The sequence below is a fragment of the Octopus sinensis genome, linkage group LG8 (assembly GCF_006345805.1).
Source record: "Octopus sinensis linkage group LG8, ASM634580v1, whole genome shotgun sequence".
In the NCBI taxonomy this organism is placed as follows: Eukaryota; Metazoa; Mollusca; class Cephalopoda; order Octopoda; family Octopodidae; genus Octopus; species Octopus sinensis.
In genome coordinates this window covers 93507950-93533872 of record NC_043004.1, presented here as the reverse complement: position 1 = coordinate 93533872, position 25923 = coordinate 93507950, and the positions used below count along the sequence as shown (strand labels likewise).

The 25923-nt window shown below is 39.3% G+C and overlaps 1 protein-coding gene across 1 annotated transcript in view; it reads right to left on the bottom strand.

The window, feature by feature from the left end:
* Positions 1 to 16691: 16691 nt before the first annotated feature.
* Positions 16692 to 25923, bottom strand: part of LOC118764635 (E3 SUMO-protein ligase ZNF451-like) — a 12162-nt gene continuing 2930 nt past the window's right edge. The window contains exons 2-4 of the mRNA XM_036505616.1: positions 24149 to 24264; positions 19952 to 20051; positions 16692 to 16993 (exon numbers count right to left, since the gene is read on the bottom strand). Of these exons, the coding sequence (XP_036361509.1) occupies positions 16811 to 16993; positions 19952 to 20051; positions 24149 to 24264 (399 nt within the window). The 3' untranslated portion in view covers positions 16692 to 16810. The remainder of the gene's footprint in view (positions 16994 to 19951; positions 20052 to 24148; positions 24265 to 25923) is intronic.

Genomic DNA, 25923 nt, shown 5'->3' with positions numbered 1-25923 from the left:
CCAGCTGGCTTTAGGCAAATACCATAAGGGCACAGAAAGTGTGCCTAAAGCCAGCTGGAGACAATGTTCTCCTGGGGCTACAAGCTACAGTAACACCCACCCTTAGTGGTTAGCCATATTGAGATGGAAAGTATACCTCACGTTATTTAAGGTGGCGAGCTGGCAGAAACGTTAGCATGCCGGGCGAAATGTGTAGCCGTATTTCGTCTGTCGTTACGTTGTGAGTTCAAATTCCGCCAAGGTCGACTTTGCCTTTCATCCTTTCGGGGACGATAAATAAAGTACCAGTTACACACTGGGGTCGATTTAATCTGTTTGTCTGTCCTTGTTTGTCCCTCTGTGTTTAACCCCTTGTGGGCAGTAAAGAAATATATTTAAAGTGTTGTTTCCTTTAATTCTGAAGCTGAGATGCATGGTGATATTTTAACTTTCTCTTGCGGAGAAGGAATTATCTTTCCTAAGTTGATGTATATTTCTTGGTAGGATAAAGCAGTCTACTGCTGGACATATCCTCTTCTTACTTGAATTTGGTCAAACCATTGATTTGTTAATGCTGCTGCTCTATCTTGACACTGACCAGGTGCTCTGTGAGACTTCATACTTATGTCCGCCAGCTGAGCAGATTGGAGGAACATGAAGTAAAGTGCCCTGCCCAAAGACACAGTACATGTTGATCAGGAATCAAATCCATTTTATTATTTAATGATGGTTAGTTTCATTAGCACTAGGTTATGTGTTTTGTTTTAAGATAGCATGAGTGATTTGTCTGCTATTTTTAACAGGTTGAGCAACCATGTAGAGGTTCCTTCATTAGCTCAGGTATATGCCAGATTGAATGACTTATAGTATTTATTTTCAATCCTCAACATTCTGAGTTGAAATCTTAGAGTATCATCTTGTCTATTATTGTCTGGGAGAAAGGGCATTAATAAAATAGGTACCTGCTATATACTGAGGATTGATGCAATCAACTGTAACCCTCTCCAAAGGGTTGTGCCAAAGTTCAAAACCATTATTATTTATTTTTGAATTATTTATTCATGATTGCACCAAGGTATATCTATAACTTCTTAGTAACCTCCTGGAATTTGGAGTCGAGGAGTTACTATTGATTCCTAACTGAAGCCAACTCCCTTCATTGATCACAACTGCTTCCTTCTCTGAAATGATGGATATTTCGATTTCCATTGAAAAGAAACCCCCCAAACCTTTATTAAATCAGATTATATTTTCTATGACATTCCAAACAAAATTTCTCCTTTTATTTGCTTTACTCCATACCAAGTTTGTCATCTAATCAGGTATTCTTTATAGGAAATACTGACGATCTTGCTCAATAGGTTAGTTGAGTTCCAGTTCAAAGTTTAACAATTTAAGAAACTCTTTCTCTGATGAAAAGGTTGTTCTGTGTTTGACTGCTGTATTATCTAGATGAGAACATTTTTCTTTTATCATTGACTTAAAACAACTCAAACTACAGATAAACGCTAGCCCAGTTGACTACTGAAGTGTGTGAAAGGGCAATTTTGAAATATGTACACACCATTTTTGCAACAGTGTCCAATATATGAAGTGAATTTGAAAGGTATTGAAGTATGGAAACTTACTGCAATTTTCAGTAATCATTCTACATAGGCGCACACACACACACACACACACATATATAGTAAAAATGGCTTATTAATGAACACTGTTATTTATAATCTCTTCCCTGATGAGATTGATACATTATTCCACATTATTTTTCCTCCCAGATTAATTTTAATGTATCCATCGAAACATATGTCGGCAATATAAATAACATCTTGTGCATTTGTCTCCATTTTCCATTTCTCACATATATATATATATATATATATAATAAAATATTAGGGAATAAATCCAAACTTACAGGGAAAAATCAGATTTAGGATTGAATCCAATTTTATAGTAAAATATTATATTATATTAAATTAATTTTATAGTAAAATAATGGTTTTATCTCTAATTTAATATAATATATATATATATATATATATATATATATATATATATATATATATATATATTGATTGATTGCAGCTTTAAGTTTCATCTGTAGTGGCTTATTCAACCAGTGGCTGAATAAGTAGCTACAGGCCGAAATCTCAATTAACCCAATATGAGAAATAAATTTGACTTTTCCTGAAGTACTGAGTACTTCCATCAATAAAATTGTTTTTAATGATTTTAATTTAAATGCCCTAACGTTAACACATATACACACACATTTTCACACACACACACACACACACACACACACACACTCGAAGGTCTCAGATCCATATTCAGCCTAAGTATTATGATATACGGCTGCATTTTGTGACCGCTGTTACCTATACCCTCCTACAGTTGCATTCTAGGATTGTTGTTTCACACACACCACCACCAGTACAGACTTGGATATTCCTTTACTTGGTTTTATAGAAAGGAGTAGATGATAGTGTGTGCCTGAGAGAGAGTATGTGTATATGAAGGAGAGGAAAACGGAGAGTGTGATCTTGTGTATGTGTTTCTTCTTTTACTGTTCCTCTTATGACTTCCTATGTCTTTATCCTAATTATATACACTCATTCACGCATACATAGGTATTCACTCACATTTACACACACATATACACCAGCTATATATATATATACATATAGACAAACATGTTCATATATATCTATATAACATACACACACACATTCATGCATGCACTCACATATATATTTTGTCCAAATTATCTCCTCCTGCTCATTTTATATTTGTACAATGTCTCAATAAATTTGAAATAAAGTCTAAATTTGTTAATCTCATTTATAATTAGTTACTCTCATTTATACTTTTCATTTTGCCTTTCATCGTTGCATCATCTGTATATTTTATTGTGCGTGTGGATAAGGAGTTCATTTTCTAATCATGTGTGTTTCGTTTTTAGCTTAGTCCCACTGCATGGGAATGTCTTCTCATAAAGCTCCTGGCTGACTAAAGCCTTGTGAGTGAATCTGATAAATGGGAACTGAAAGAAGACCATCGTGTGTGTGTGTGCACGCAGTGGTATCAAACAATAATAATGAGTGCTCAACACCACATTTTGTGGATTAACAGTGCTACCAATGGTTTCATTTGGAAAAAAAAGTTTCTACAATTCTGCCAGCGTTCCGCATGAGAATGTTGGTAATCGCCTCCATTTTGGATATGACTATGTATGATTATGAAACTTCAAAATTAATAGATACGTGGATAAGGGAAGGCAATTCATTTAGAAACTTTTTATTCTCCTTGCGTGTATATATATATATATATATACACAAGTACAGAACCTCTTATCCGGCAGCCTTGGGATCAGAGGTGGTCCGGATTTCTGGATCCAGGCTAAATATATACTGAAAATATAAAATACACAAAGAAAAGTAAAGAACAAAATTGTATAACATATGCAAATTAATACATTTCTAAAGCAGGGTCTGTTTGATCTGGCGTCGTGTGATGCATACGTCATGGAAACCAAAGCAAAGCGGCCACATGACAAACTACTACAGCCTGCGAAATTCAAAGCTAGCCAATTTCAAAAATAGCCGGATTTCTGGATTCCGGATAAGAGTTTCGGTACCTGTATGTATGTGTGTGTGTGCATTGGTGGGTGGCTGTGTTAGCAATGTGAATGAGTGCTACCATTTTCAATGTTACGTGAAAGCACGCCCGACTATGAGGCAGTATCATCTAGCTTGGAAACAGGTTAGTGTTGGTAACAGAAAGAGCATCCAGCCAGAAAAGATCTGTCTCGACAAACCCCATCTGATTCATGCAAGCATGGAAAATTGGACGTTAAAACGATGATAATAATACATGAGTGTGCGTATAAAACTGTTGATTCACCGGAAGCAATAAAATACATAAATGTTGATTATTCTTTAATACATCATAATTGAAAGTTTCCTAATTCCTGTACTCTAACACATTTTCGATCATCAGAGAGTTTATCCAAGCCTGCTTTATCTACTAAATATTTCTTGTTTGAATATATTTTCAAAATACATGAAATTTATGAAGAAAATGCTTATCTTTATGACAAAAGAAAACGTGAGCGAAACGTCCAAACATGGCTGCTTCATGCACACACGTTTTTCACTTCATTTCTGGATCTCGTGGGAATATCCTAAAGGTTTTTAACTTCATATTACACTCACACATTCCCATGTGCATAAACGATAAAATTAAGTATCACGGACTGGCGGAATCCTTAGTGTTGACCAGGATGTTTTGCAGAATTTCTTCCGATTCTCTGCGTTCTGAGTTCGAAAGTACACCCGACCATGAGGCAATATTACCTTGCTTGGAAACAGGTTAGTGTTGGTGACAGAAAGAGCATCCAGCCAGAAAAGATCTGCCTCGACAAATCCCATCTGATTCATGTAATCATGCAAAGTTGGACGAAATTTGCTCTGCTTGGGTAATAGGCTTAATGTGTCACTCTGTTTAACATCACCACCTGACCGTTGTGTGCCTTTAACAGAGAGATCCACTTTGTTGCAAAGATTGGAATCAGACTTCCAGTTAAAGATAACTCCCTCTCTCCCTCTCATCAGTTTCAGAAGTCCTGAAAAGGGACAAGTACACTGTCCTTCCCCTGACTAAATTTTATTTACTATTTCACAAACCGTTACTCCGAGTTTCATGTCAACGATCTTCGGATGATGTAGTGGAAATGATACACCCCTCTCACGGGGAAAGTGGTATGAACCAGCCACTATAAAGCGAAACGACGTTAACCAAAGTCGTGTCAGTCGTACAAATTCTCAGTTGGAGTTAAGTGTCAGTTATGTGCTATAGTCAAGTTTGAGTCACAGTCAAGATAGACGGTTCAAAGTCGGTGTCTTGCAGAGCTATCAACGATAGACGAAGCGGTGTATTACCATTCCGGTATAGAAGAGATACATTGTGTCCGATACCAAGAAAATATCGTGGCTTCTAGAGTAGATACAACAGCTACAGTCATAACAGTGGCCACACATTATAACTGGAAAACACATCAAAACAGTGGCGACGAGGATATAATTCACGCGAACGACGTTAAAAAAAAAGAAAAAGATTTTTCACGCAGAGAAATTAACTCAACAGAGGAATAACAAACGTTTTGTTGTACATATTTTACGAAAAATTCGTAAAATTAGGGAAAACTTACGTTTTCGTTTGACCATGTAGAAAATTCAATACACGAATCTAAATATATCCCGGAAGAAGAGGTCACCTTCGAGACATATTACCGAAGATTTGAACAAATTTTCGAAAAAGAATACCAAGACTGGACGGACGAAATGGAAACGCATCGAATTTTGAGGAAACTGGAGACAACAGAGCATAAAAAATACAGTAACTTTATACTGCCTAAAAAAATCTTATGACATAAAATTTTACGGACACAATTGACATTTTATGTAATGTAAGATGGTCAGTGAAAAACACTCGTTCAACAGACATTGAAGTTCTTGAACATTGCGAAAAGCGATGATGAAGACTTTACTAAGGCGGTGAGCTGGCAGAAACGTTAGCGCGCCGGACGAAATGCGCAGCGGTATTTCGTCTGTCGTTACGTTGTGAGTTCAAATTCCGCCGGGGTCGACTTTGTCTTTCATCCTCTCGGGGTCGATAAATTAAGAACCAGTTACGCACTGGGGTCGTTGTAATCGACTTAATACCTATGTCTGTCCTTGTTTAGCCCCTTGTGGGTAATAAAGAAATAGGTATTTCGTCTGTCGTTACGTTGTGAGTTCAAATTCCGCCGGGGTCGATAAATAAAGTACCAGTTTCGCACTGGTCGATATAATCGACTTAATCCCTTTGTTTGTCCCCTCTATGTTTAGCCCCTTGTGGGTAGTAAAGAAATATATATATGTGGGTAGAGTGAACAAAGAATGTGAGATGTTTAAACTGGATAATTCCAGATTCGTTCAAATGCCTGATTTTCGCACAGGTACTTACTGCTAAAAAGGACGCAGAAGTCAGAACGAAGGTTCTTTGCAAAGCTGGAAATGAATCAGGATATCACCCTGCAGAAACTGTCAGAAGAATGCGATATGATATTAAAAGTAAGACAAAACACAGAGGAAATCCAACGCAGAAATTGTTTCCAGGTAAAACCTGTGCGGAAGTGTCTGAAGACGGATAAAGTAAGTGCTTCACAAAAAACACGATAAACATCAGGATATAAACCCATGTATGGCATGTGGTTGTATGCACCTAAGGCGGCGAACTGGCAGAAACGTTAGCCCGCCGAGCGAAATGCCTAACGGTATTTCGTCTGCCGCTACGTTCTGAGTTCAAATTCCGCCGAGGTCGACTTTGCCTTTCATCCTTTCGGGGTCGATAAATTAAGTACCAGTTACGCACTGGGGTCGATATAATCGACTTAATACCTATGTATGTCCTTGTTTGTCCCCTCTGTGTTTAGCCCCTTGTGGGTAATAAAGAAATCCTTCCTGAGGAAGGATTGTGCATTCAAAAAGCGAAGTGCTTTTGTTATGGGAATACAGGACATATTAAATCACACCGAGAAAAAAATAATTTGTCAGCAGAAAAAAAAGTTAATACAAACAGAAAATTCGTCAAGGTGAAGATCGAAACGACAAGTGTCAAAATGCAATTAGACTCAGGTAGTGGCATCACTACCATAAATGTAAAAACATGGAAACAAATCGGTAAGCGGAAATTATTTAGATCAAATGAAGTAGCATATGGCGTTAGTGGAAGGAAATTATATTTTGAATTTTATTCAAGCCACAAGGGCCAACCACAGAGGAACAATACAAAAATGAATGCGGGGTCAGGGTAACGAATGTGATTACACAAAAATGAAGTTAAAAAATCTATGAATATAAGCAATGAAAAGACAGACAATAAAACAGTGCAACGGAGTGGGGGAACGGTTACGACCCCGCAAGACACGTTCCTCCACTGAGCCTTCTTATTTACCTTTTATGGATGCACTCACGTAGGACCTTTCATTCCCACTTGCTTCTATCTTTTACCGTACATGTCCGACGCACTTCCTTTCTAGCCTTATCTTCCTTCATAGCAGGAAGATAAAAAAGTTGAACAAATATTGGCCAGAAATGAAAGAGACTGTCACAAATCCTTTCGTCCTTGTCTTCCATATTGCCCCTTACGCTATAGCGACCACAATGAGCAAACAAACCTTACCTACTCTGTTCAGAGAGGGAGGTGGTATAATGTTTATCACAGACTCGGACGACAACTGTACTCTTCCAAGCCGTCACAGCAGTCGTTAGACGTAAACCTACAACTCTGAAATCCTCGCACACTGCCAAATTGCGTGCGGAACAGTTTCACTGTCCCGCCCACTTCTGGGCAGGTGGGTAAGCATGAGGCACCATGCTTTGCGAGTTTATCGTAAACTGGTAAGGCTCCTCGGTAAGATTGCCAGGCCCGAACGTATTTTGGAACAAGATGGCTGTTTGACCTTCGTCGAAGCCCAGGGTTTCCCCCAGCGCATCATCACACTTGTCCTCTACTAACCCTCTATAGAACGACGAGGTGGAACCTACGCTACCAGTATTGCCCGTGCGACAGAAGAGCGCGAGGACCTTGCGACACTCGGCCTGCCAAGCACCCAAATTTGGTCTACGTTTGATCCATGGTTCTAGTTCACTAAAACTAGTGAGTCTAAGAAATAACAGTTTGACGAACGGAGACCACACCCGTTCAACATTCAGGTAAAGCCAAATATGCCTTAACCTCAGCGCGTGCTTGCGCATCATCAGCTACGGCATCCCTAGCCCACCCTTTAGTGGTTGTTGGCAACAGATAGATTGCCTTACAAGAGGTCCTCTGCCCTTCCACAAAAAGTGGAAGCACGACAGTCAGGCGGTATGTGATCACAGATGTGATAAACACATTTGCAACCTTCGCCCTTCCTTTCAGGGATAGCCATCGCCCAAACCAGGTCTGGGTTAGATGGGCCGCCCTGCTTGTGACCTCGCTCCAATTTTTCTCTAACTGGAGGTCTGGCCCAAACCAGACCCCGAGCATTTTCACTGGGCCGTTGTTGGACGGCATCCATTTGCCTCTTCAAGTGCCGAGCTGCAAGCCGACTGACTTTTCCCGGTTGATTTTTGCTCCTGCCACCACCTCATATTCTTTAACGGCTTCACCTACCACTGTCGGTGTCACGCCTCAGATACGATGATGGTGATATCATCCGCGTACGCCGTTACTGATCTTCCACAACCTAGATCTCGCGGGACGCCACTCATACTCTCTAACTTCCGCAATAAATGCTCAAGAGCCAGCACATACAGAAGAGGGAAGAGCGGACATCCTTGACGAACTGAGCGCTTGATAGAGAACGGCTCCGAAAAGAAACCGTTCACTCGAACGATCGAGTCATTGATGCTGTATAAAGCTATGATCGAAACGCGAAAGATCGGGCCCAGCCTAACTGCCGCAAGAACCGTCATCAGATACCGATGGTCGACCTTATCGAAAAATTTAGCCTGGTCTAAATGTACCAGCGCCCCGCCCTTGCCAGATACCCTATTAACCCGCTCTAAGGTATAGCGTATAAGATGGAGATTGTCGTGTGTGGACCGGCCCGGGACTGCACAGGTTTGTGCCTCACCGACAAGTCTACCCACGACCTGCGCCAATCTTTTTGCTAGTACCTTGGCCAAAATCTTCAGCTCTGCATTAAGCAGAGTAGGAAATTATATTTTATCGGCCAATGCGTTTGCAGTGTAACTTTTCGAGGTAAAACGAAAACGGCAATAAATGTGCTGAAAAAAAAATCATTGAACTTATTTGGCACAGAATGCATGAAGATATTTAAAATGTGGGATACCCCTATAAGTGTTCTCTGTGAAAATGTAGTTGGGACAGTCAAAGGCTCGAATGAAACCGAAGAACCGAAAAAAAAAAAATAATTTCCAAATGCTTTTATTTATTATTATTTTTTTTTTTTTTGGAAGGACTGGGCTGTTACTGTAAAAGAAAATTCAATACCTGTTTTTAGGCCTAAACGGAGCGTGTCGTTTGCGGCGATAGACCAGGTGAACAAAGATTTGAAAAGACTGGAAAGTCAAGCTATAATTGAGAAAATCGACCACTGAAACTGGGCAGCACCGACGGTTTATGTAAAAAAAAAAAAGTGCCAGGAAGGACATATCAAAAGTTTTCAAAATCAGTGATAAGGTCGTATAAAAACGGAAAACAGTACTGGTAAGAAAGCGAAATTACAATTACAAAGTACATAGGAAGTATGGGATAAAAAGTAAAAAAAAAGTATTGAAAAGAGACACAGAAACCAATTAAAGAGATTCGTAGAAAATGAACCAAACAGATTGGAAGTACCTATGGAAAGGCTGCATGACACATTCCAGGTACCAACACCGTTACAGGTGGTTGAACTCACGCGTGCAAGTGGGAGAAAACGAACACAGAGTTCCTAAAAATAGACGCCAAAAAGAAAAAATATTAAGTTGTACAAAAAAAGAAGAAAAACTCAAAAATGGGACGTGTGGTGAATGAAGTTGTAATGACCGTAGATGTGTGTTTTAAGTCGGGTCACCAATTTATAATTGCCGTGGCGATAGTTCTTTAGACTGGGTCATCGGTCTGTAAGGGCCGTGCGATGTGAGGTGACGGGTATGGCTCTTTTGCACCACATCACACAGCTGTTACAATGAAGAGAAATGGAATAGAACAAATAAATGCCAGATGGAATGAGATACGACTGCGTAAGAATGATTAAGAGAATATTTATTGATGCGATAGTGGAAGCACTCCGTCGGTTACGACGATGAGGGTCCCGGTTGATCCGATCAACGGAACAGCCTGCTCGTGAAATTAACGTGTAAGTGGCTGAGTACTCCACAGACACGTGTACCTTTAACGTAGTTCTCGGGGATATTCAGCGTGACACAGAGAGTGACAAGGCCGGCCCTTTGAAATACAGGTACAACAGAAACAGGAAGTAAGAGTGAGAGAAAGTTGTGGTGAAAGAGTACAGCAGGGATCACCACCATCCCCTGCCGGAGCCTCGTGGAGCTTTAGGTGTTTTCGCTCAATAAACACTCACAACGCCCGGTCTGGTTGATGCGATAACACGTGTTTGTTTGAGCGTTATGTATACAGAATAATTGACAGGTCGTCATGAGAACAAAGTGTATGTGTGTGTGTGTGCAAGCATAGATGTATGCGCGTGTTAAAGGGCATATCTCCCTTTACTCTTTTACTTGTTTCAGTCATTTGACTGCGGCCATGCTGGAGCACCGCCTTTAGTCGAGCAAATCGACCCCAGGACTTATTCTTTGTAAGCCCAGTACTTATTCTATCGGTCTCTTTTGCCGAACCGCTAAGTAATGGGGACATAAACACACCAGCATCGGTTGTCAAGCAATGCTAGGGGGACAAACACATACACACAAACACACACATACATACATATAATATATATATATATATATATATATATATTATATATATATATATATATACATATATACGACAGGCTGCTTTCAGTTTCCGTCTACCAAATCCACTCACAAGGCATTGTTCGGCCCGGGGCTATAGTAGAAGACACTTGCCCAAGATGCCACGCAGTGGGACTGAACCCGGAACCATGTGGTTGGTTAGCCAGCTACTTACCACACAGCCGATGGCTAAAAAAGAAAATAGGGAAAACGTTTATAGCCATCGAAGCCAGAAGTTCATAGACACAAGGAAGATAATACCAGTTTGTAACCAGACGTACACGGTAGTTGAAATACTGTATCAAGAAGTTGTGGCTATGATGCTGAGCCGGTTACAGGTACATGTCGTCCGTGAAGGCGTGGCTGTGATACTGCTGCCTGGGTCACTTGTACAGGAGCTCATGCAGGTTGTATATTCGCTGTTGACTCCATGTGAAATGAGTCACGAACAGTAGACTGTTTGAATCTGGATAAGTTGCTTGCTGGGCTGAGTACGCCTCTTTATTTCCCTCCTCTTCTGGAGTCTTTTTCCCCTCAGCGTCCTTCTGTATAGGCGAGCACTTGGATCTCAGGTGTCCCTTTTTGCCACATTTGAAACACCTGGGTCTTCTCCCCTTCACATATACTGCCAGCACGGTTTCCTCTCCGATGTGAATTTTCTCGAGGAGGTTTTCGAGGTCGATGGACGTAGCCTTTGCCAGAATTTTCAGAGTTTGTCACCTCCAATTCTGTGGAGCGTCTCTGGAAATCTGGATGATATTTATCTTTTCTTCTCTCTCAAATAAAAGAGCACGGTTTCCTCTCCGATGTGAATTTTCTCGAGGAGGTTTTCGAGGTCGATGGACGTGGCCTGTGCCAGAATTTCCAGAGTCTGTCACCTCCAATTCTGTGGAGCGTCTCTGGAAATCTGGATGATGTTTATCTTTTCTTCTCTCTCAAATAAGAGAGCGGCCACAATCCACGCGACCTCCACCTCCGGTAGAATATTTTTTTCTTATCTGGGATGTTCTACGTCCCAGATATAATGGCAGAAGAGCCATATGTCCATTTGTTTCATCACTGATCCAAGGCATTTTTCGATTGTGCTTTCCTCAAATTGTTCTAATATTTTGTTAATAACATCATAAGTCTTATAGATAATTGTCCTTTCTTTAGTCAAGTTTATTACTTCGTTTGTGGGGAGCAATTTTGCTCTCCCCGTTTTCCTCCGTAATCATTCCAAAGAATGGTTGTATGTCTTCCTTTTTTTCAAGGATATAATTTCAAGTCCTATACTATTCAAAGATTAACAAAAAGTTCACAAATCCTTCCCCCTTAGGAGAGGATAATAGTTTCACAGTGTTTTTTTTTCCAATACACACATGTTCAACAACGTTTCCCTTACGGGAAACTACGACTGCGTGCAGGCAACAAATTCAAAAACAAACCTTGCAGTTAACGGTGTAATTTCAAGTTGCTCTCGAACAGAATGATTGCAACAACCAGGTCTGGAACCAAAGACACCGGAACGAGGTAAAACAGTTCTTAAAAGGAGCTGTAGGCTAAAACAGGGTAGTAAACAGGCTGTCCCGCGTGATCCTATTTAGAGCATCTGACTGGTTATACGCGGCAAGTTGGCGCAACCAAGGAGACAAATTGCACCAATACCAACCAATCAAAGTGGTGAACACAACGTGATCCAAATAGAGGCCAAAGGCTAGCTGGTACCTGCTACGTTCGAATGCACGTACATATAATAAATGGGAGAGCGGAATTTCACTTGAGTCTACGCTACAAAGTAAAATAAAATTATTTGCTTCCCAAAAAGAAAAAAACTAAAAGGGGAGATGTTGTAGTGGAAATGGTACATCCCTCATAAGTGAGACGACGTCAACTAGTAGAGAGAGTCATGTGTCAGTCGTTGTAGAGTCGTTGAGTTCTCAGTTGGAGTTAGGTGTCAGTTACGTGTTATAGTCGAGTTCGAATGACAGTCAAGATAGACGGTTCAAAGTTGGTGTCTTGCAGAGCTATCAGCGATAGCACGTTAGACGATGATGCGGTGTATTGCCATTTTGGTATGGAAGAGATACACTGTATCCAATACCAAGAAAATATCGTGACTGCTAGAGTAGACATAACAATTACAGTCTCAACAATGACCACACATTATAATTGGAAAACATAACGTCATAGCATTTGAAAATGAAGCAAATAGAACAATAGAAAAATATATTCTATTAGAAGTATCGATCAAGAAATTAATCTTCTTTGATTGGATGAAGGATGCCCACACTCTTGAATGTCAAAGGAATTGTTGGAAAATTCGTATGAATGATTGCAAAAATAAATATTTCAAAATATATTTTAAAATATGGTAAATAAGTTTATTCATGTGTTAGGAAATATGTATAACTTTTCTGTCAGCAATGTCAAATGTAAAGCGTTCTAACAGTTTTTAAATTATAAAGTGACATATTTAAAATTTTAATTAATGAAGTGTATGAGGGGAAACGGAGGAGAGATGGAACATAATGAGGAAAAAAGAAAATACAGCTGTGAAAGAGAAAACAGGAGAAGATCATACTTGCTCATTTGAAACAAATCGTATACACATACAAATTGAACAAGCAGTCGTACTGAAATACACGGATGAAAACATGGAAGCGAACATAAACACGCGCTGTTACACAAAACCACTAAAATATTGAATTGAAATTTTGGTCATACATGAAGTAGATATTTAAAACTAACATTGATAGAACGAGGATAGAACAAAACTAATAGTTTAATGTCTGATCAGGCATTTAAAAAAAAAGTCGACGCAAAACTGTCATTGACTAGAAGTTAAGTGAAAAAAGACAAAACAGATGTTGGTTTTTTTCTGGAGGAAGTTATATCAGTTGTTAGGTGGGAAGCAGTCTATTAAAATACTTCGATGCTTGTCTATAAGGATTTAACAGTTCCGACTTAAGGTTCTCTGCAAAAATATTTTGAATGAAAAAGTTCTCGCTCAGTCACAATGGACGTTTGATCGAATTATAATAATAATAATAATAATAATAATAATAATAATATAATAATAATAATAATAATAATAATAATAATTATAAAAATGAAATTATTGTATACAGTGCTCAGGTGCACCACAACTTGTCAGAAAGTGCGTATAAAATATATGCAGTAATGTACAAATGTCTGGAAAGCGAACAATGTATGAGTCAGATACATGCTTGTGTGTGTATGGAGGGGAGAAAATCAAGATAGTGTTGGGGAATCTCAGGAAGCATGGAAGTTTTGAAGGATGCAGTGCTCCGACAACTAACAACTGATGCCGGCAGTTTGTTCCATGCTTCAGCAACTCTCAGCGTGAAAAAATGTTTCCGAAAGTCATGGGAACTGTGCTGTTTTTTGACTTTGTAAACATGTCCACGGGTGTTAGATGGGTGGAGTTTGAAAAGGTGCTCAGAGTTATTGTTTGTAAGATGGTTAATAATTTGATGGGTGTCTGCCAAGTCAGCTGCCAGACGTCGGAGTTTCAACGTGTCCATAAAGACTGCTTTATGGGTTTACTCTTTCTTAAATAGATTAATATGTCTTAACAGGAGCTGCTAGTGGAAACAAATCTCGGTATAGTTAATATTTTGATGATATTTTGGATTTAGAGAACAGTGCATTTAATCCGTAACGGGAGATAATTATATGTAAACACTAACTTTAACCATCTTCCTTGCAATTTCCAGAATATAATTCCAACAGAAATAAACAAATTTCATCTCTATCAGTAATTGGAGTTACTGTCAATAGGCTTCATTATTATAACGAGGTGTTTAAGAATAGCGGATTCTCTGTGCAGATCCATTCCAGATACTATTAACAGGATTAGAAAGAGGAATACAAATTAAATTCAGGTAAGTCTCGCAGTTTAACGGAGAATTCAACCCAACACTTTTCAACGAAAGATAAATGTCGTAGTGCTTTCTATAAAATTTGTAAGTTAGCTACTATTGCTGTTAGGACGTGGTTTCGAATGTTAATTCAAATGCTAAAAGGATTGCTGAAGTTAATCCTAATGACCAAACTCCCAATTATGTGGAGCCCAGAGAAAATGCCTCCTTAAAGACAATTGTTTTATTAGGAACTAGTTTATAGAGCAAAATTGTTGACAACCACCCAAAGTACATAGCGCATATCGGGTTAACAAAGTTTCTACTTGCCCAAGAAATCTTTCAAATAGCCGAAACAAGGGACTTCTACAAATCTAAGTGCATATAGGTTTAGAAGGAATCTAAATTCTTTGAAGATACTCTTTTTAAGATACACTAGAGTATTTTAGAAATGGCAAACCCATATAAACACGGTTCTTATCATAATTCCATCATATGTTTAGTATGCTGCAGCAATAAATTCTTTAATCTTTTGAAGATACTTTTGCATCGAATCTTAAATCGGAACTTTTAAATCTCTGCAGATTGGTCTCGAAATATTTATTTTTCAAACGATGTAACTTGTACGACTAGGAATGTGTTGGATTTTAAAGCGGCCTATTTCATTTTTGTTCTTGGGTTTTTAACTTTTGACCTTTCCTGTTTCGCCAGTTTTCATCTGACTTTTCTCAGTCGTTGCTTTCATTGTCTAACGCTTGGACCAGATATTGACCTATTAGTTTTGTTCTGTCCCTGCTCTTTAGACTGGATTTTAATATCTCGTTCACCGTGTGAATGTTACAATGTAACATCTGAAATGATGCTGTGAAACAGTGCATGTGTCTGTGTGCTAGTCTTTTTGTATTTCCGGCCTTGTATTTCAGTAGGTCTTGTGTGTCTGCTTTGTTTCATGTGTTCGTTTTTCTTTTCTTTTTTTTTTTGAGTGAATATGTGATCGATATGTTTCTAACTAGTGGACATACTTTTTTCCTCGCTCTTTCTCAATTACACATTTCTTTCTCCCTTCCCTCTCTTCCCTTCTCCATTTTCCCCATCGATGTTCCAACATTATATTTGTTTATTTACTTAGAATCTTTGACGTTTGTATGATTCCGCCAAGAATTCTTTTCACTTCCAAAATTATGGGCGTCCTTTACCCACTCAACGATAGATATTATTTCTTCATTGATTCCGTCTTTAAATATCTTTGTACTTTTCCAACTGCTTCATTTTCGATGACAATCGGTAATGTGTAACTCGGAGTAATGATTTGCAGGATTTTTCAGCTTCAAAGAAAATTCGATGTATGGTGTGTGTGTGTGTGTGTGGTTGCTGGAAGCACTCCGTCGGTTACGACGATGAGGGTTCCGGTTGATCCGAATCAACGGAACAGCCTGCTCGTGAAATTAACGTGTAAGTGGCTGAGCACTCCACAGACACGTGTACCCTTAACGTAGTTCTCGGGGATATTCAGCGTGACACAGAGAGTGACAAGGCCGGCCCTTTGAAATACAGGTACAACAGAAACAGGAAGTAAGAGTGAGAGAAAGTTGTGGTGAAAGAGTACAGCAGGGATCACCACCATCCCCTGCCGGAGCCTCGTGGAGCTTTAGGTGTTTTCGCTCAATAAACACTCACAACGCCCGGTCTGGGAATCGAAACCGCGATCCTATGACCGCGAGTCCGCTGCCCTAACCACTGGGCCATTGCGCCTCCGTGTGGTTGTTACTGCACTATTCACAGCTGTCGCCACCAGGTCTCACCAAAGCCTCATTTATAGTATAAAATATCACCAGCGCAGTTCTCGTTCCTGGCATCGGAGGACATTCAGTAACATAGCCAGACTTCGTCCCTAGTCTCTGACTCACACCCGTATTCCCTCGCTCTGTCTTTTCTACCATTACTATAATGGCCTCTGTTCCTCGGAATGACTGGTCCTGTACATCCACCATTCAGAGACACCACTTCTCTCTCTCCATCCCTCATCACCCTTTTTGCATCCACCTACCATCAACCCCACACTAATGATTAAGTCCAGTCCTTCTACAGCACGTGGGTCTTCTGAAATCTTCTCCTTACTCCTGTCTTTCTTGCAAGTGCTGACCAGCAATAGCTTAAATGGAACATTGATGATGTCGACCTCACTGGCCTCAGAAAAGCTACAAGGACCATAGGCTGCTCTTTCCTCCAGACACAACCAGTAAAAAATGTTTTTTAAATAAATCTCAGTGCGCGCGCGCGCGTGTGTGTGTGTGTGTGTGTCAATGCATGTAAAACAATAAATAAAGAACGAAGCCGTTGGGTGGGTTCAGTTTTTTTTAACCTTTTGAAAATGAAAATAATGAAGGCTGAGAAATCATGAAAAAACCCGTATGTATTTGGTGCCAATATAGTAAGTTTCTTGGGCCTGTGCCATCGGATTCAAGGAATGGTCCTGTTCAAAATACAGTGAAGTCTTGCTTGCCAGCCAGGAACGTGTGGATTTATTATTCTTATCGTTCTTCTTGAATTCTTCATTTGATGAAGAGCTTCTTGAAACCCTTTGTCGCCAGAAAATATTGTGAATTGGACATGTTTCGGAAGCAGCTCGTCCATCTTGCCAATCTACAGAGAAAAGCAAGGTCGGTTTTAACAATAAAATGATTAAACAGCTAAGTTTAGTAGCAAAGGAAAGGACACATTGAGAATTTAAAGACACGGCTTTAGGAGGTCACAAGATCTTTAATTTGGAGGACAGTAACAATAGAGTAAATCAACCACAGTACTTTATTGGCATTTTATTTTATCAATCTCGGAAAGACGAATGGTTAGTCTCTGGGATTTGAACTTAGAACGTAAAAGAAACTTAGAAAATAAATGCGTCACATAGGCGCATAGGCGCAGGAGTGAATGTGTGGTAGTAGCTTGTTTACCAGCCACATGGTTCCGGGTTCAGTCCCACTGCGTGGCACCTTGGGCAAGTGTCTTCTACTATAGCCTCGGGCCGACCAAAGCCTTGTGAGTGGATTTGGTAGACGGAAACCTAAAGAAGCCCGTCGTATATATGTATATATATATATGCGTGTGTGTGTTTGTGTGAGTGTGTTTGTCCCCCTAGCATTGCTTGACAACCGATGCTGGTGTGTTTATGTCTCCGTTACTTAGCGGTTCGGCAAAAGAGACCGATAGAATAAGTACTGGGCTTACAAAAGAATAAGTCCCGGGGTCAAGTTGCTCGATTAAAGGCGGTGCTCCAGCATGGCCGCAGTCAAATGACTGAAACAAGTAAAAGAGTAAGAGAGTAAAGAGTACACACGGAGGGCCGTCCTCCATCCTCACTAGCTATGCTACTAGAAGTCCAGATTGACATAGTTTGCTATCTATGTCATCGCAGATATGGCTGTTTAGAACGCGGAGACTTAGAATTCCCCATAGTGTAACACTTTTATGCAGCACATATCCTCCGCATTCGCCCCACCCCCACCCAGTGATATAAAGCAGTGCTTCCCAAACCAATTCTGTCGTAGCAACCTTATTTACCGTATATAAATAACAATATATAAATGCGCCCTTTTAAAGCCTAGCCAGGCTCATGGATCCGGTTTCCCGGTTTCAATGGTGTATGTGTTCCCCAGCTGGACGGGACGCCAGTCCATCGCAGCGTTACTCATTTTTGCCAGCTGAGTGGACTGGAGCAACGTGAAATGAAGTGTTTTGCTCAAGAACACAACGCTTCGTCCGGTCCAGGAATCGAAACCACAATCTTACGATCATGACGCTGACACCCTAACCACAAAGAAGCCACCTGTAAAAATTGAAATTTTTAGGGCCATTTTTTAAGGTCAAATTTATGGGGTCGACTATTTCATGGATACTACTTTTGAGGGGCAGAAATTCAAGATAGAATCCGGAAGTACTGTAGCAGCAGCAGAAGTCCAACTGATCTCTAAGCGAATAAAAACAAAAACACAATGAATTACAGTAATATTACCAATTCTATGCATCGAAATGTGGAAGCACTCCGTCGGTTACGACGCTGAGGGTTCCGGTTGATCCGAATCAACGGAACAGCCTGCTCGTGAAATTAACGTGTAAGTGGCTGGGCACTCCACAGACACGTGCACCCTTACCGTAGTTCTCGGGGATATTCAGCGTGACACAGAGAGTGACAAGGCCGGCCCCTTGAAATACAGGTACAACAGAAACAGGAAGTAAGAGTGAGAGAAAGTTGTGGTGAAAGAGTACAGCAGGGATCACCACCATCCCCTGCCGGAGCCTCGTGGAGCTTTTAGGTGTTTTCGCTCAATAAACACTCACAACGCCCGGTCTGGGAATCGAAACCGCGATCCTATGACCGCGAGTCCGCTGCCCTAACCACTGGGCCATTGCGCCTCCACAGTATGAACCATACATTGGTTCGCAAAGGCCCGCATAAGCGAAATAGAATTCGAATTATGCAATAGAAAGAGCTCTATAGTAAAACCTTTCTCAATATAGCAGACTTAAAGTATGTATGAATGCAAAAAGCCAAAGGCAGCAGCTTTCGTTCGGATAAAAATACGCAGTATAGATTTATGTTAAACACAATATACTTCAGTCTTTGGCGAAACGGAAGCGCTTTTTAACCATACTCTCACACACAATTATGTTATATTGATTAAGTTTTACTACGGTGTTGCTTCTAACGTATAAATCGAATATCATATTATATTATATATTATATTATATCTTTATATATAAAACTGAAGTTGTGTGAGAGTCTGTCTCCTCCGATTTAGATTCCTAACAACTCCCACATTTTGTGGTGCAGTTCAACCAAAAGCGGGTATCTGATAGTCGTGATTCATATCGAACCCTTCTGGGTATTAGCGCGCGTCTACGATTTAAAAAAAAATTACCATCATTTTTTCGCTTTTTAATGCATTTTTTGCTCGGTTTATATAAGGGAAATAACTCTCTAAAAATGCTTATATAGTTATTTCCCTTACAAACCCGAGCAATTCCGGGCGCTACTGCTAGTTATATTATAATATATATTATATCTCTCTCTATATAAACGGCAGTTTGTCCGTCTGTGTGTCTGTCAGGTTGTACCCTCACCCTGACCACGGCTTGGAACCGATTCTGATGAAACTTGACACGCACATAGCCCAATGTCATAATTCAAAACTAACGCAGCGAAAATTTTGAAAAGTTCCCCCAGTTCTGAAAAAATCGATAAATTCGACATGGGGTCGAGAATCTAAGCTTTTTATATGCAACACATTTTCTGGGCTGTACGTGGGCTGTTCACGCATTGGGAGGTGCAATGATGTTTTCATGTTTTCGCCCAAAGGGACAGCTAGGAACATCGTATACACAGAAGTATTCGAGTGAAGAGAAGACATTGCAACCTACACACGCGCCTTCGTTCCCTAGAGGGAAAGGACTAGATTGGGATTAGTCGTTGCCTACTAGGGGCTCTTATATGCTGCTAGTTATATGATATAGAACAAACTTCTTAACGAAACACCATACTCGCGCCCATACAGTGATCACGAAATAGCAACAAAAAACATAACCGTGAGTCGGGTTTCATCTCACTTGAAGCATCATGGCAAAATCTGCTGCATTTTTCGTCCTGCCACTTTGATAATTCTTGTGAAATCCCCCAGTAGATATCAGCCGGTGAAACGCCAGGCACCTGAAAGAAAAATTTATATATATATAAGAACTACAATTATTTACTCTATTAGTACGGATTGAAAGCGAGGAAAGTAAGTAAATAAGATTTTAAAAAAAGTTTAACCATAGATCGATTTCTTTCCTTGCTTTTCAATCCGTGCTAATTCTGAGAGCCATTTGACGTCTATTTCTAGCATGTGGGGCTATTCATGAGTGCCCTTGTTATTATAATTATATTTATATAATTATATAAACTTGTATTAATTGTTACCTATATGGTTTATTATATTCTGGCTTACCTTATAAAAATTTTAAGATTTTATCCTTTATTATTATTATTATTATTATTATTATTATTATTATTATTATTATTATTATTATTATTATTATTATTATTATTAATATTATCATTATACTTATATATATATATAGTTGTATGAGTGTCCATGTATATACATTATATATATTGATAGAGCAGAAGGGGGATAGTGATTTTGTTACTTCAAAGTTTCATTCATAACATAATTATTAAAAAATTCATTTGTATACGAACAAAGTTCTCAGAAGTTCTTTCTGGTATCGCATCGTATATAATGCTGGTGTAGCCATCCGTTGTCACAAGATTAAGAGGTTCTTCTGAACAAATCTGATGATGATGATTTAGAATGCCAGAACTCTAACAGCTTCACATGCAAGCTATAGCGTGCTTTGAAACATTCTGAGCCTTTGAACACGTGAAAATGTTTCCGTGTGACCTATAAGTGCATTTCAGTGGTGGATGTTAGTATTTTCTGAGAGAATATGTTTTTCATATTAATACTATTGTAGGTCACTTTCAAGCAACTTTTATTGACACGGTTTTATAACAGAACTCCTAATACATGCTGGGAATATTTTATCGTTATTTATTTTTATGCTTAAAGGAAAATGAGAGTGAGCAAGATTGCATTATGGGGCCTAATATCATATTGAGTGTTGGTGGACGAGATATGCATTTAATCCCATCTTTGAAACAGCTATTAAGAAAGGCGCTATTATAGCGGAATTCATTTTCTAACAAAATTCTCTCTACAAGAAAAGAGTTTGGAGATACTTGTACCAATGATTTTAACTATGTTCTGAAAAACTATATATGGGGCAGTGGCAAGAATCCCTATTTATGCTTTAGTTCGTTATAAGATTTATACATGTTGTTGTCTAAGTGTGACGTCCAATAAATTAGCTGTCTTAAGTTTGATATTGATTATGATTTTTAATCCCAGCTGTTTGCAAACGCTACTAAGTTCCTTTTTAAATTTATCAAATGTATGCTATTGCCAGGTGTAGTTTTCAGTTAATCTCTCATCTCCATAAAAACTGATATTGGCGATATTGAATTTTTGTTTCCGAATGCCTTCCATGTGTTGGCCAACAAGACCGCATGTATCTAAAGTGTGGTATGACCACAGACACAAGTTGAAAATGCTTGAAGTTTCGGATTCTTCAACTAGATAAAGCTCTTATCAAATAGCAAAGTTTTATTGTTTTGGTGTGTGTGTGATGATCTTCATGTATATTTCACACACACACAACTGAATTTATGCAAATAAAATCCCTATTCCATTATGCCGTCCACAGTCTAATATTGCTGACTGGTGAACCAGCTTTTCAGGGTTGCATCGAACTGTACGTATATATATATATACAACTATAATATACGCGTATGCACATATATACTGATTCCAGCGAGATCTGAGCACAGAACGTTAAGAGACAGAGCCAAAAATTGCATTTCATTTAGCCAGACACCCTCTCACACTTAAAAAAGCTTTAACACGAGTTCATTACCTGGTTGGTTGGTTCCATTGGGTACTATGAAAGCCCCATACGAAGGTATGTATGTGTGTATATATATATATATATATAATATATATATATATATATATATATATATATATATATATATATACGTACATGACATAAATGGCATTCCGTCGGGTACGATGGCGAGTGTTCCAATTAATCCGATCAACGGAACAGTCTACTCGTGAAATTAACGTGCAAATGACTGAGCATTCAACAGACACGCGTGCCCTTAACGTGTAGTTCTCGGGGAGATTCAGCGTGACACAGAACGTGATAAAACTGGCCCTATGAATTATAGGTACTACTCAATTTTTGCCAGCTGAGTGGACTGGAGCAATGTGAAATGAGGTATAAATGCTCAAGAACACAACGCGGTCTGGAATCGAACTCACGGTCGTAAGATCGTGAGCCGAATGCTCTAACCACTAAGCCACGCTCCTTCACATTTGTTACATATGCATACGTACGTACATAATCCCTTTCCCTTTAGTAGTTGATTTGTTTCGGCTTCGGAGTAGATATCCATTATGAGGGTCGTTTCCTATATGTTCTGTCGATCAATCGATCGATCGATTGATAAAACTGAATCATAAACGCACCCAAATGCATATCTATATATATGTATGTATATACATGTATACATGCACATATATTCGAACATATGTATACCCACTTTTATCACACAATAACCGACACGTATTCATCTGTTTGTGCGCGCACACGAGTACATATCAGGTACGAACCGTCTGGATGAAAAAATTAGGCAGTTCCTGCCCAAACTATAGTCCAGTGGTTTTCAACCAGGGTTCCGCGGAACCTTGGGGTTCCGCCAGTAAAGTCCAGGGGTTCCGCAAGAAGTTACAAAAATGCTAAAATCGACAGTAATTTTTAATTCTCCTGTGCAGATATATGTGCATAAGACTATTAAATTATTGCACAGGGGTTCCTCGAGCCAGTGGAATATTTTCTTGGGGTTCCGCTCCAGCAAAAAGCTTGAAAAGCACTGCTATAGTCATACAAGCTCCATTTGAGCAGTGGAGGTAATCGCAAGATTCAAGAATCTTCTACAATTGGCATGCCATTAAGGAAGGGATGAAGTTTATTGATAAGTTGTAAAAGAACAGGCGTGGACTTGCATTTCTGGTTCTGGTTCAATAGCTGTTATCAGCACGACAACTGCCCAACTTTATCTCCAGTAGCCAAAGAGCTTAAGACATATACAAATGAGGAGAACACATTTATCACCTAAGTAATTTACATTATTTAAAGGCGCAGGCGTGGTTGTGTGGTAAGAAGCTTGCTTTCCAACCACACGGTTCCGGGTTCAGTCCCACTGCATGGCACCTTGGGCAAGTGCCTTCTACTATAACGTCGGGCTGACCAAAGTCTTGTGAGTGGATTTGGTAGAAGGAAACTGAAAGCCCGCCGTGTATATGTGTTGTATGTGTGTGTGTGTGTGTGTGTGTGTGTGTGTGTGTGTGTGGTGTGTGTGTGTGTGTGTGTGTGTGTCTGTATTTGTCCCCCCACCCATAACCGCTTGACAACCGGTGTTGGTGTGTTTACGTCTCAGTAATTTAGCGGTTCGGCAAAATTGATTGATAGAATAAGTACTAGGCTTTAAAAGTAAGTCCCGGGCTCGATCTGTTCGACTAAAATCTTTCTAAGTGGTGTTCCAGCATGGCCGCAGTCAAATGACTGAAACAACAAATGACTGAAACAAACAAAAGAAATAAAAGAATAGAAATGGGCTAAGAGAAATCACTCTGATTCCAGCGAGATCTGAGCACAGAACTTTAAGAGACAGAACCAAAAATTGCATTTCATTTAGCCAGACACCCTCTCACACTTAAAAAAAGCTTTAACACGAGTTCATTACCTGGTTGGCTGGTTCCATTGGGTACTATGAAAGCCCCATACGAAGGTATTCGGAGGCAAGAGAAACTTCAGCTTTTCAAAGAACCTACTCCAGTTGTCTATGTCCCAATATATGATGTGATCCATCCTGGATAGTCTATGTTTCAGAGGACTCATACGATCATGACGATGACGAAACCTAGGTCTCAATGTAAACGGACAAGCTTGACGATGATTGTGGCCATCTATTTTACGTCTTCTATGATTAACGTCAAATCCTCCACGGCCGTGTACAGGCTGCCGCCTTCGGATCGTTGGTCGTGACATGATGGTGGGACGTGATGCTAAATGTTTATAGCCTCTTACAGACCAACGTGGGTGGAAAGGGCGGAAGGGAGAGAAAGGTTTGGTACATGCCTGTCGCATTCTGGCAATATGCCTTCTCCTTCTCTGTGATTTCGCTCGATTTCTTCTTCTCCTCCTCCTCCTCCTCCTTCGCTCGCGCAATCTGGATTCTCGTCTTGACAATGTGCCTGAGAAATATCATCATCAAAGTCCAATGAGAGGGACAGAAATATCAAACCAAACACGAAAAAAATCGGATCACTTACAAGAATTATTCCCTTTCAATTTCACCCCAAACACACACACACACACACACATACTTACACGCACAGCTTACAATATGTAAAACTGCTCTCTCTCTCTCTCTCTCTCTCTCTCTCTCATCCACAGCCAATTGCTACATAGGTAATACTATATAATTCATATATACTTATCTGCTCCTCTTTCTTGAAGGGAGTCCATAAGAGATATCTATCATTTCTAAAACCACGTTGTAATTCTAGTTCAAAGGTCATAAAGGAACCCGGAATTTGACATTTCTCATCGACAAATTCGTTCCACGAACCTGAACGGGCAAAGGAGGTATAGTCCCGAGATCTTCCCCAATATTATGGCTCAAAGTCCAGCCGACAAGATTACTAGCATTTCTCTTGGCCGAGTTAGTCTCCAGAATAATTTGCAGGGTAGGGTGGGCCTAAACGTACTCGCCAGCCTCTTGTTAAACTCCCATTCAATCACCAAAATATAAGTTTCTAGCACTTCGGTATTTTTGTAATTATCCCTGAAACTTATGGACGCACGTACGTAATGTATATATGTATGTATGTATGTATGTATGTATGTATGTATGTACATACTATGTATGTATGTATGTATGTATGTATGTATGTACATACTATGTATGTATGTATGTATGTATGTATGTATGTACATACTATGTATGTATGTATGTATGTACATACTATGTATGTACATACTATGTATGTATGTATGTATGTATGTATGTATGTATGTATGATGTATGTATGTATGTATGTATGATGTATGTATGTACGTATGTATTATGTATGTATGTACGTATGTATTATGTATTATGTATGTATTATGTATTATGTATGTATGTATGTATGTATGTATGTATGTATGTATGTATGTATGTATGTATGTATGTATGTATGTATGTATGTACAAAACAATCTCTCTTATCAGTCGTGATTTTAAAATGGTCACAACAGTGATTGGAATTAGGTAGAATAGGCAGAATATTCCAATCAAAACTTCTACCAAGTGCAAGCCTAACAGATCGGATGGTTTGCAACGGACAATAAAAGTATGTACCGTCATAGAGGTTAGCGGCTCTGCTGATGTCAAGATCTCTTCGAAAATCAAAGAGAAAAGTATAACTATGGGCAATTTCTTTGAAGCCTTCAGCTTGTATGCCTAAATTACAAATTCGCATTTATTCTAATAATAATTGGCAAACTTTGTTTTGTGAGTAAAATGCCGAAGTGACAATCTAAAAGATGAGGTCTTCAGAAAAAGAAACCAACCAGCTGACACCCATTACAAATACAATCTGTAAGCGGAACAGTAAATGTATGCAAGACTTTTCTCAAATTTGTTAATATCTACATGCCAATGATGTAATTTCGCATCTTTGTTAGAAGCCGGATCCTTCCTTACAGGAAGCTTTCATATAATTAGTGATAGAAGAGTACGAACATACATACATGCATACATACATACATACATACATACATACATACATACATACATGCATACATACATGCATGCATACATACATGCATACATACATGCATACATACATGCATACATGCATGTATGCA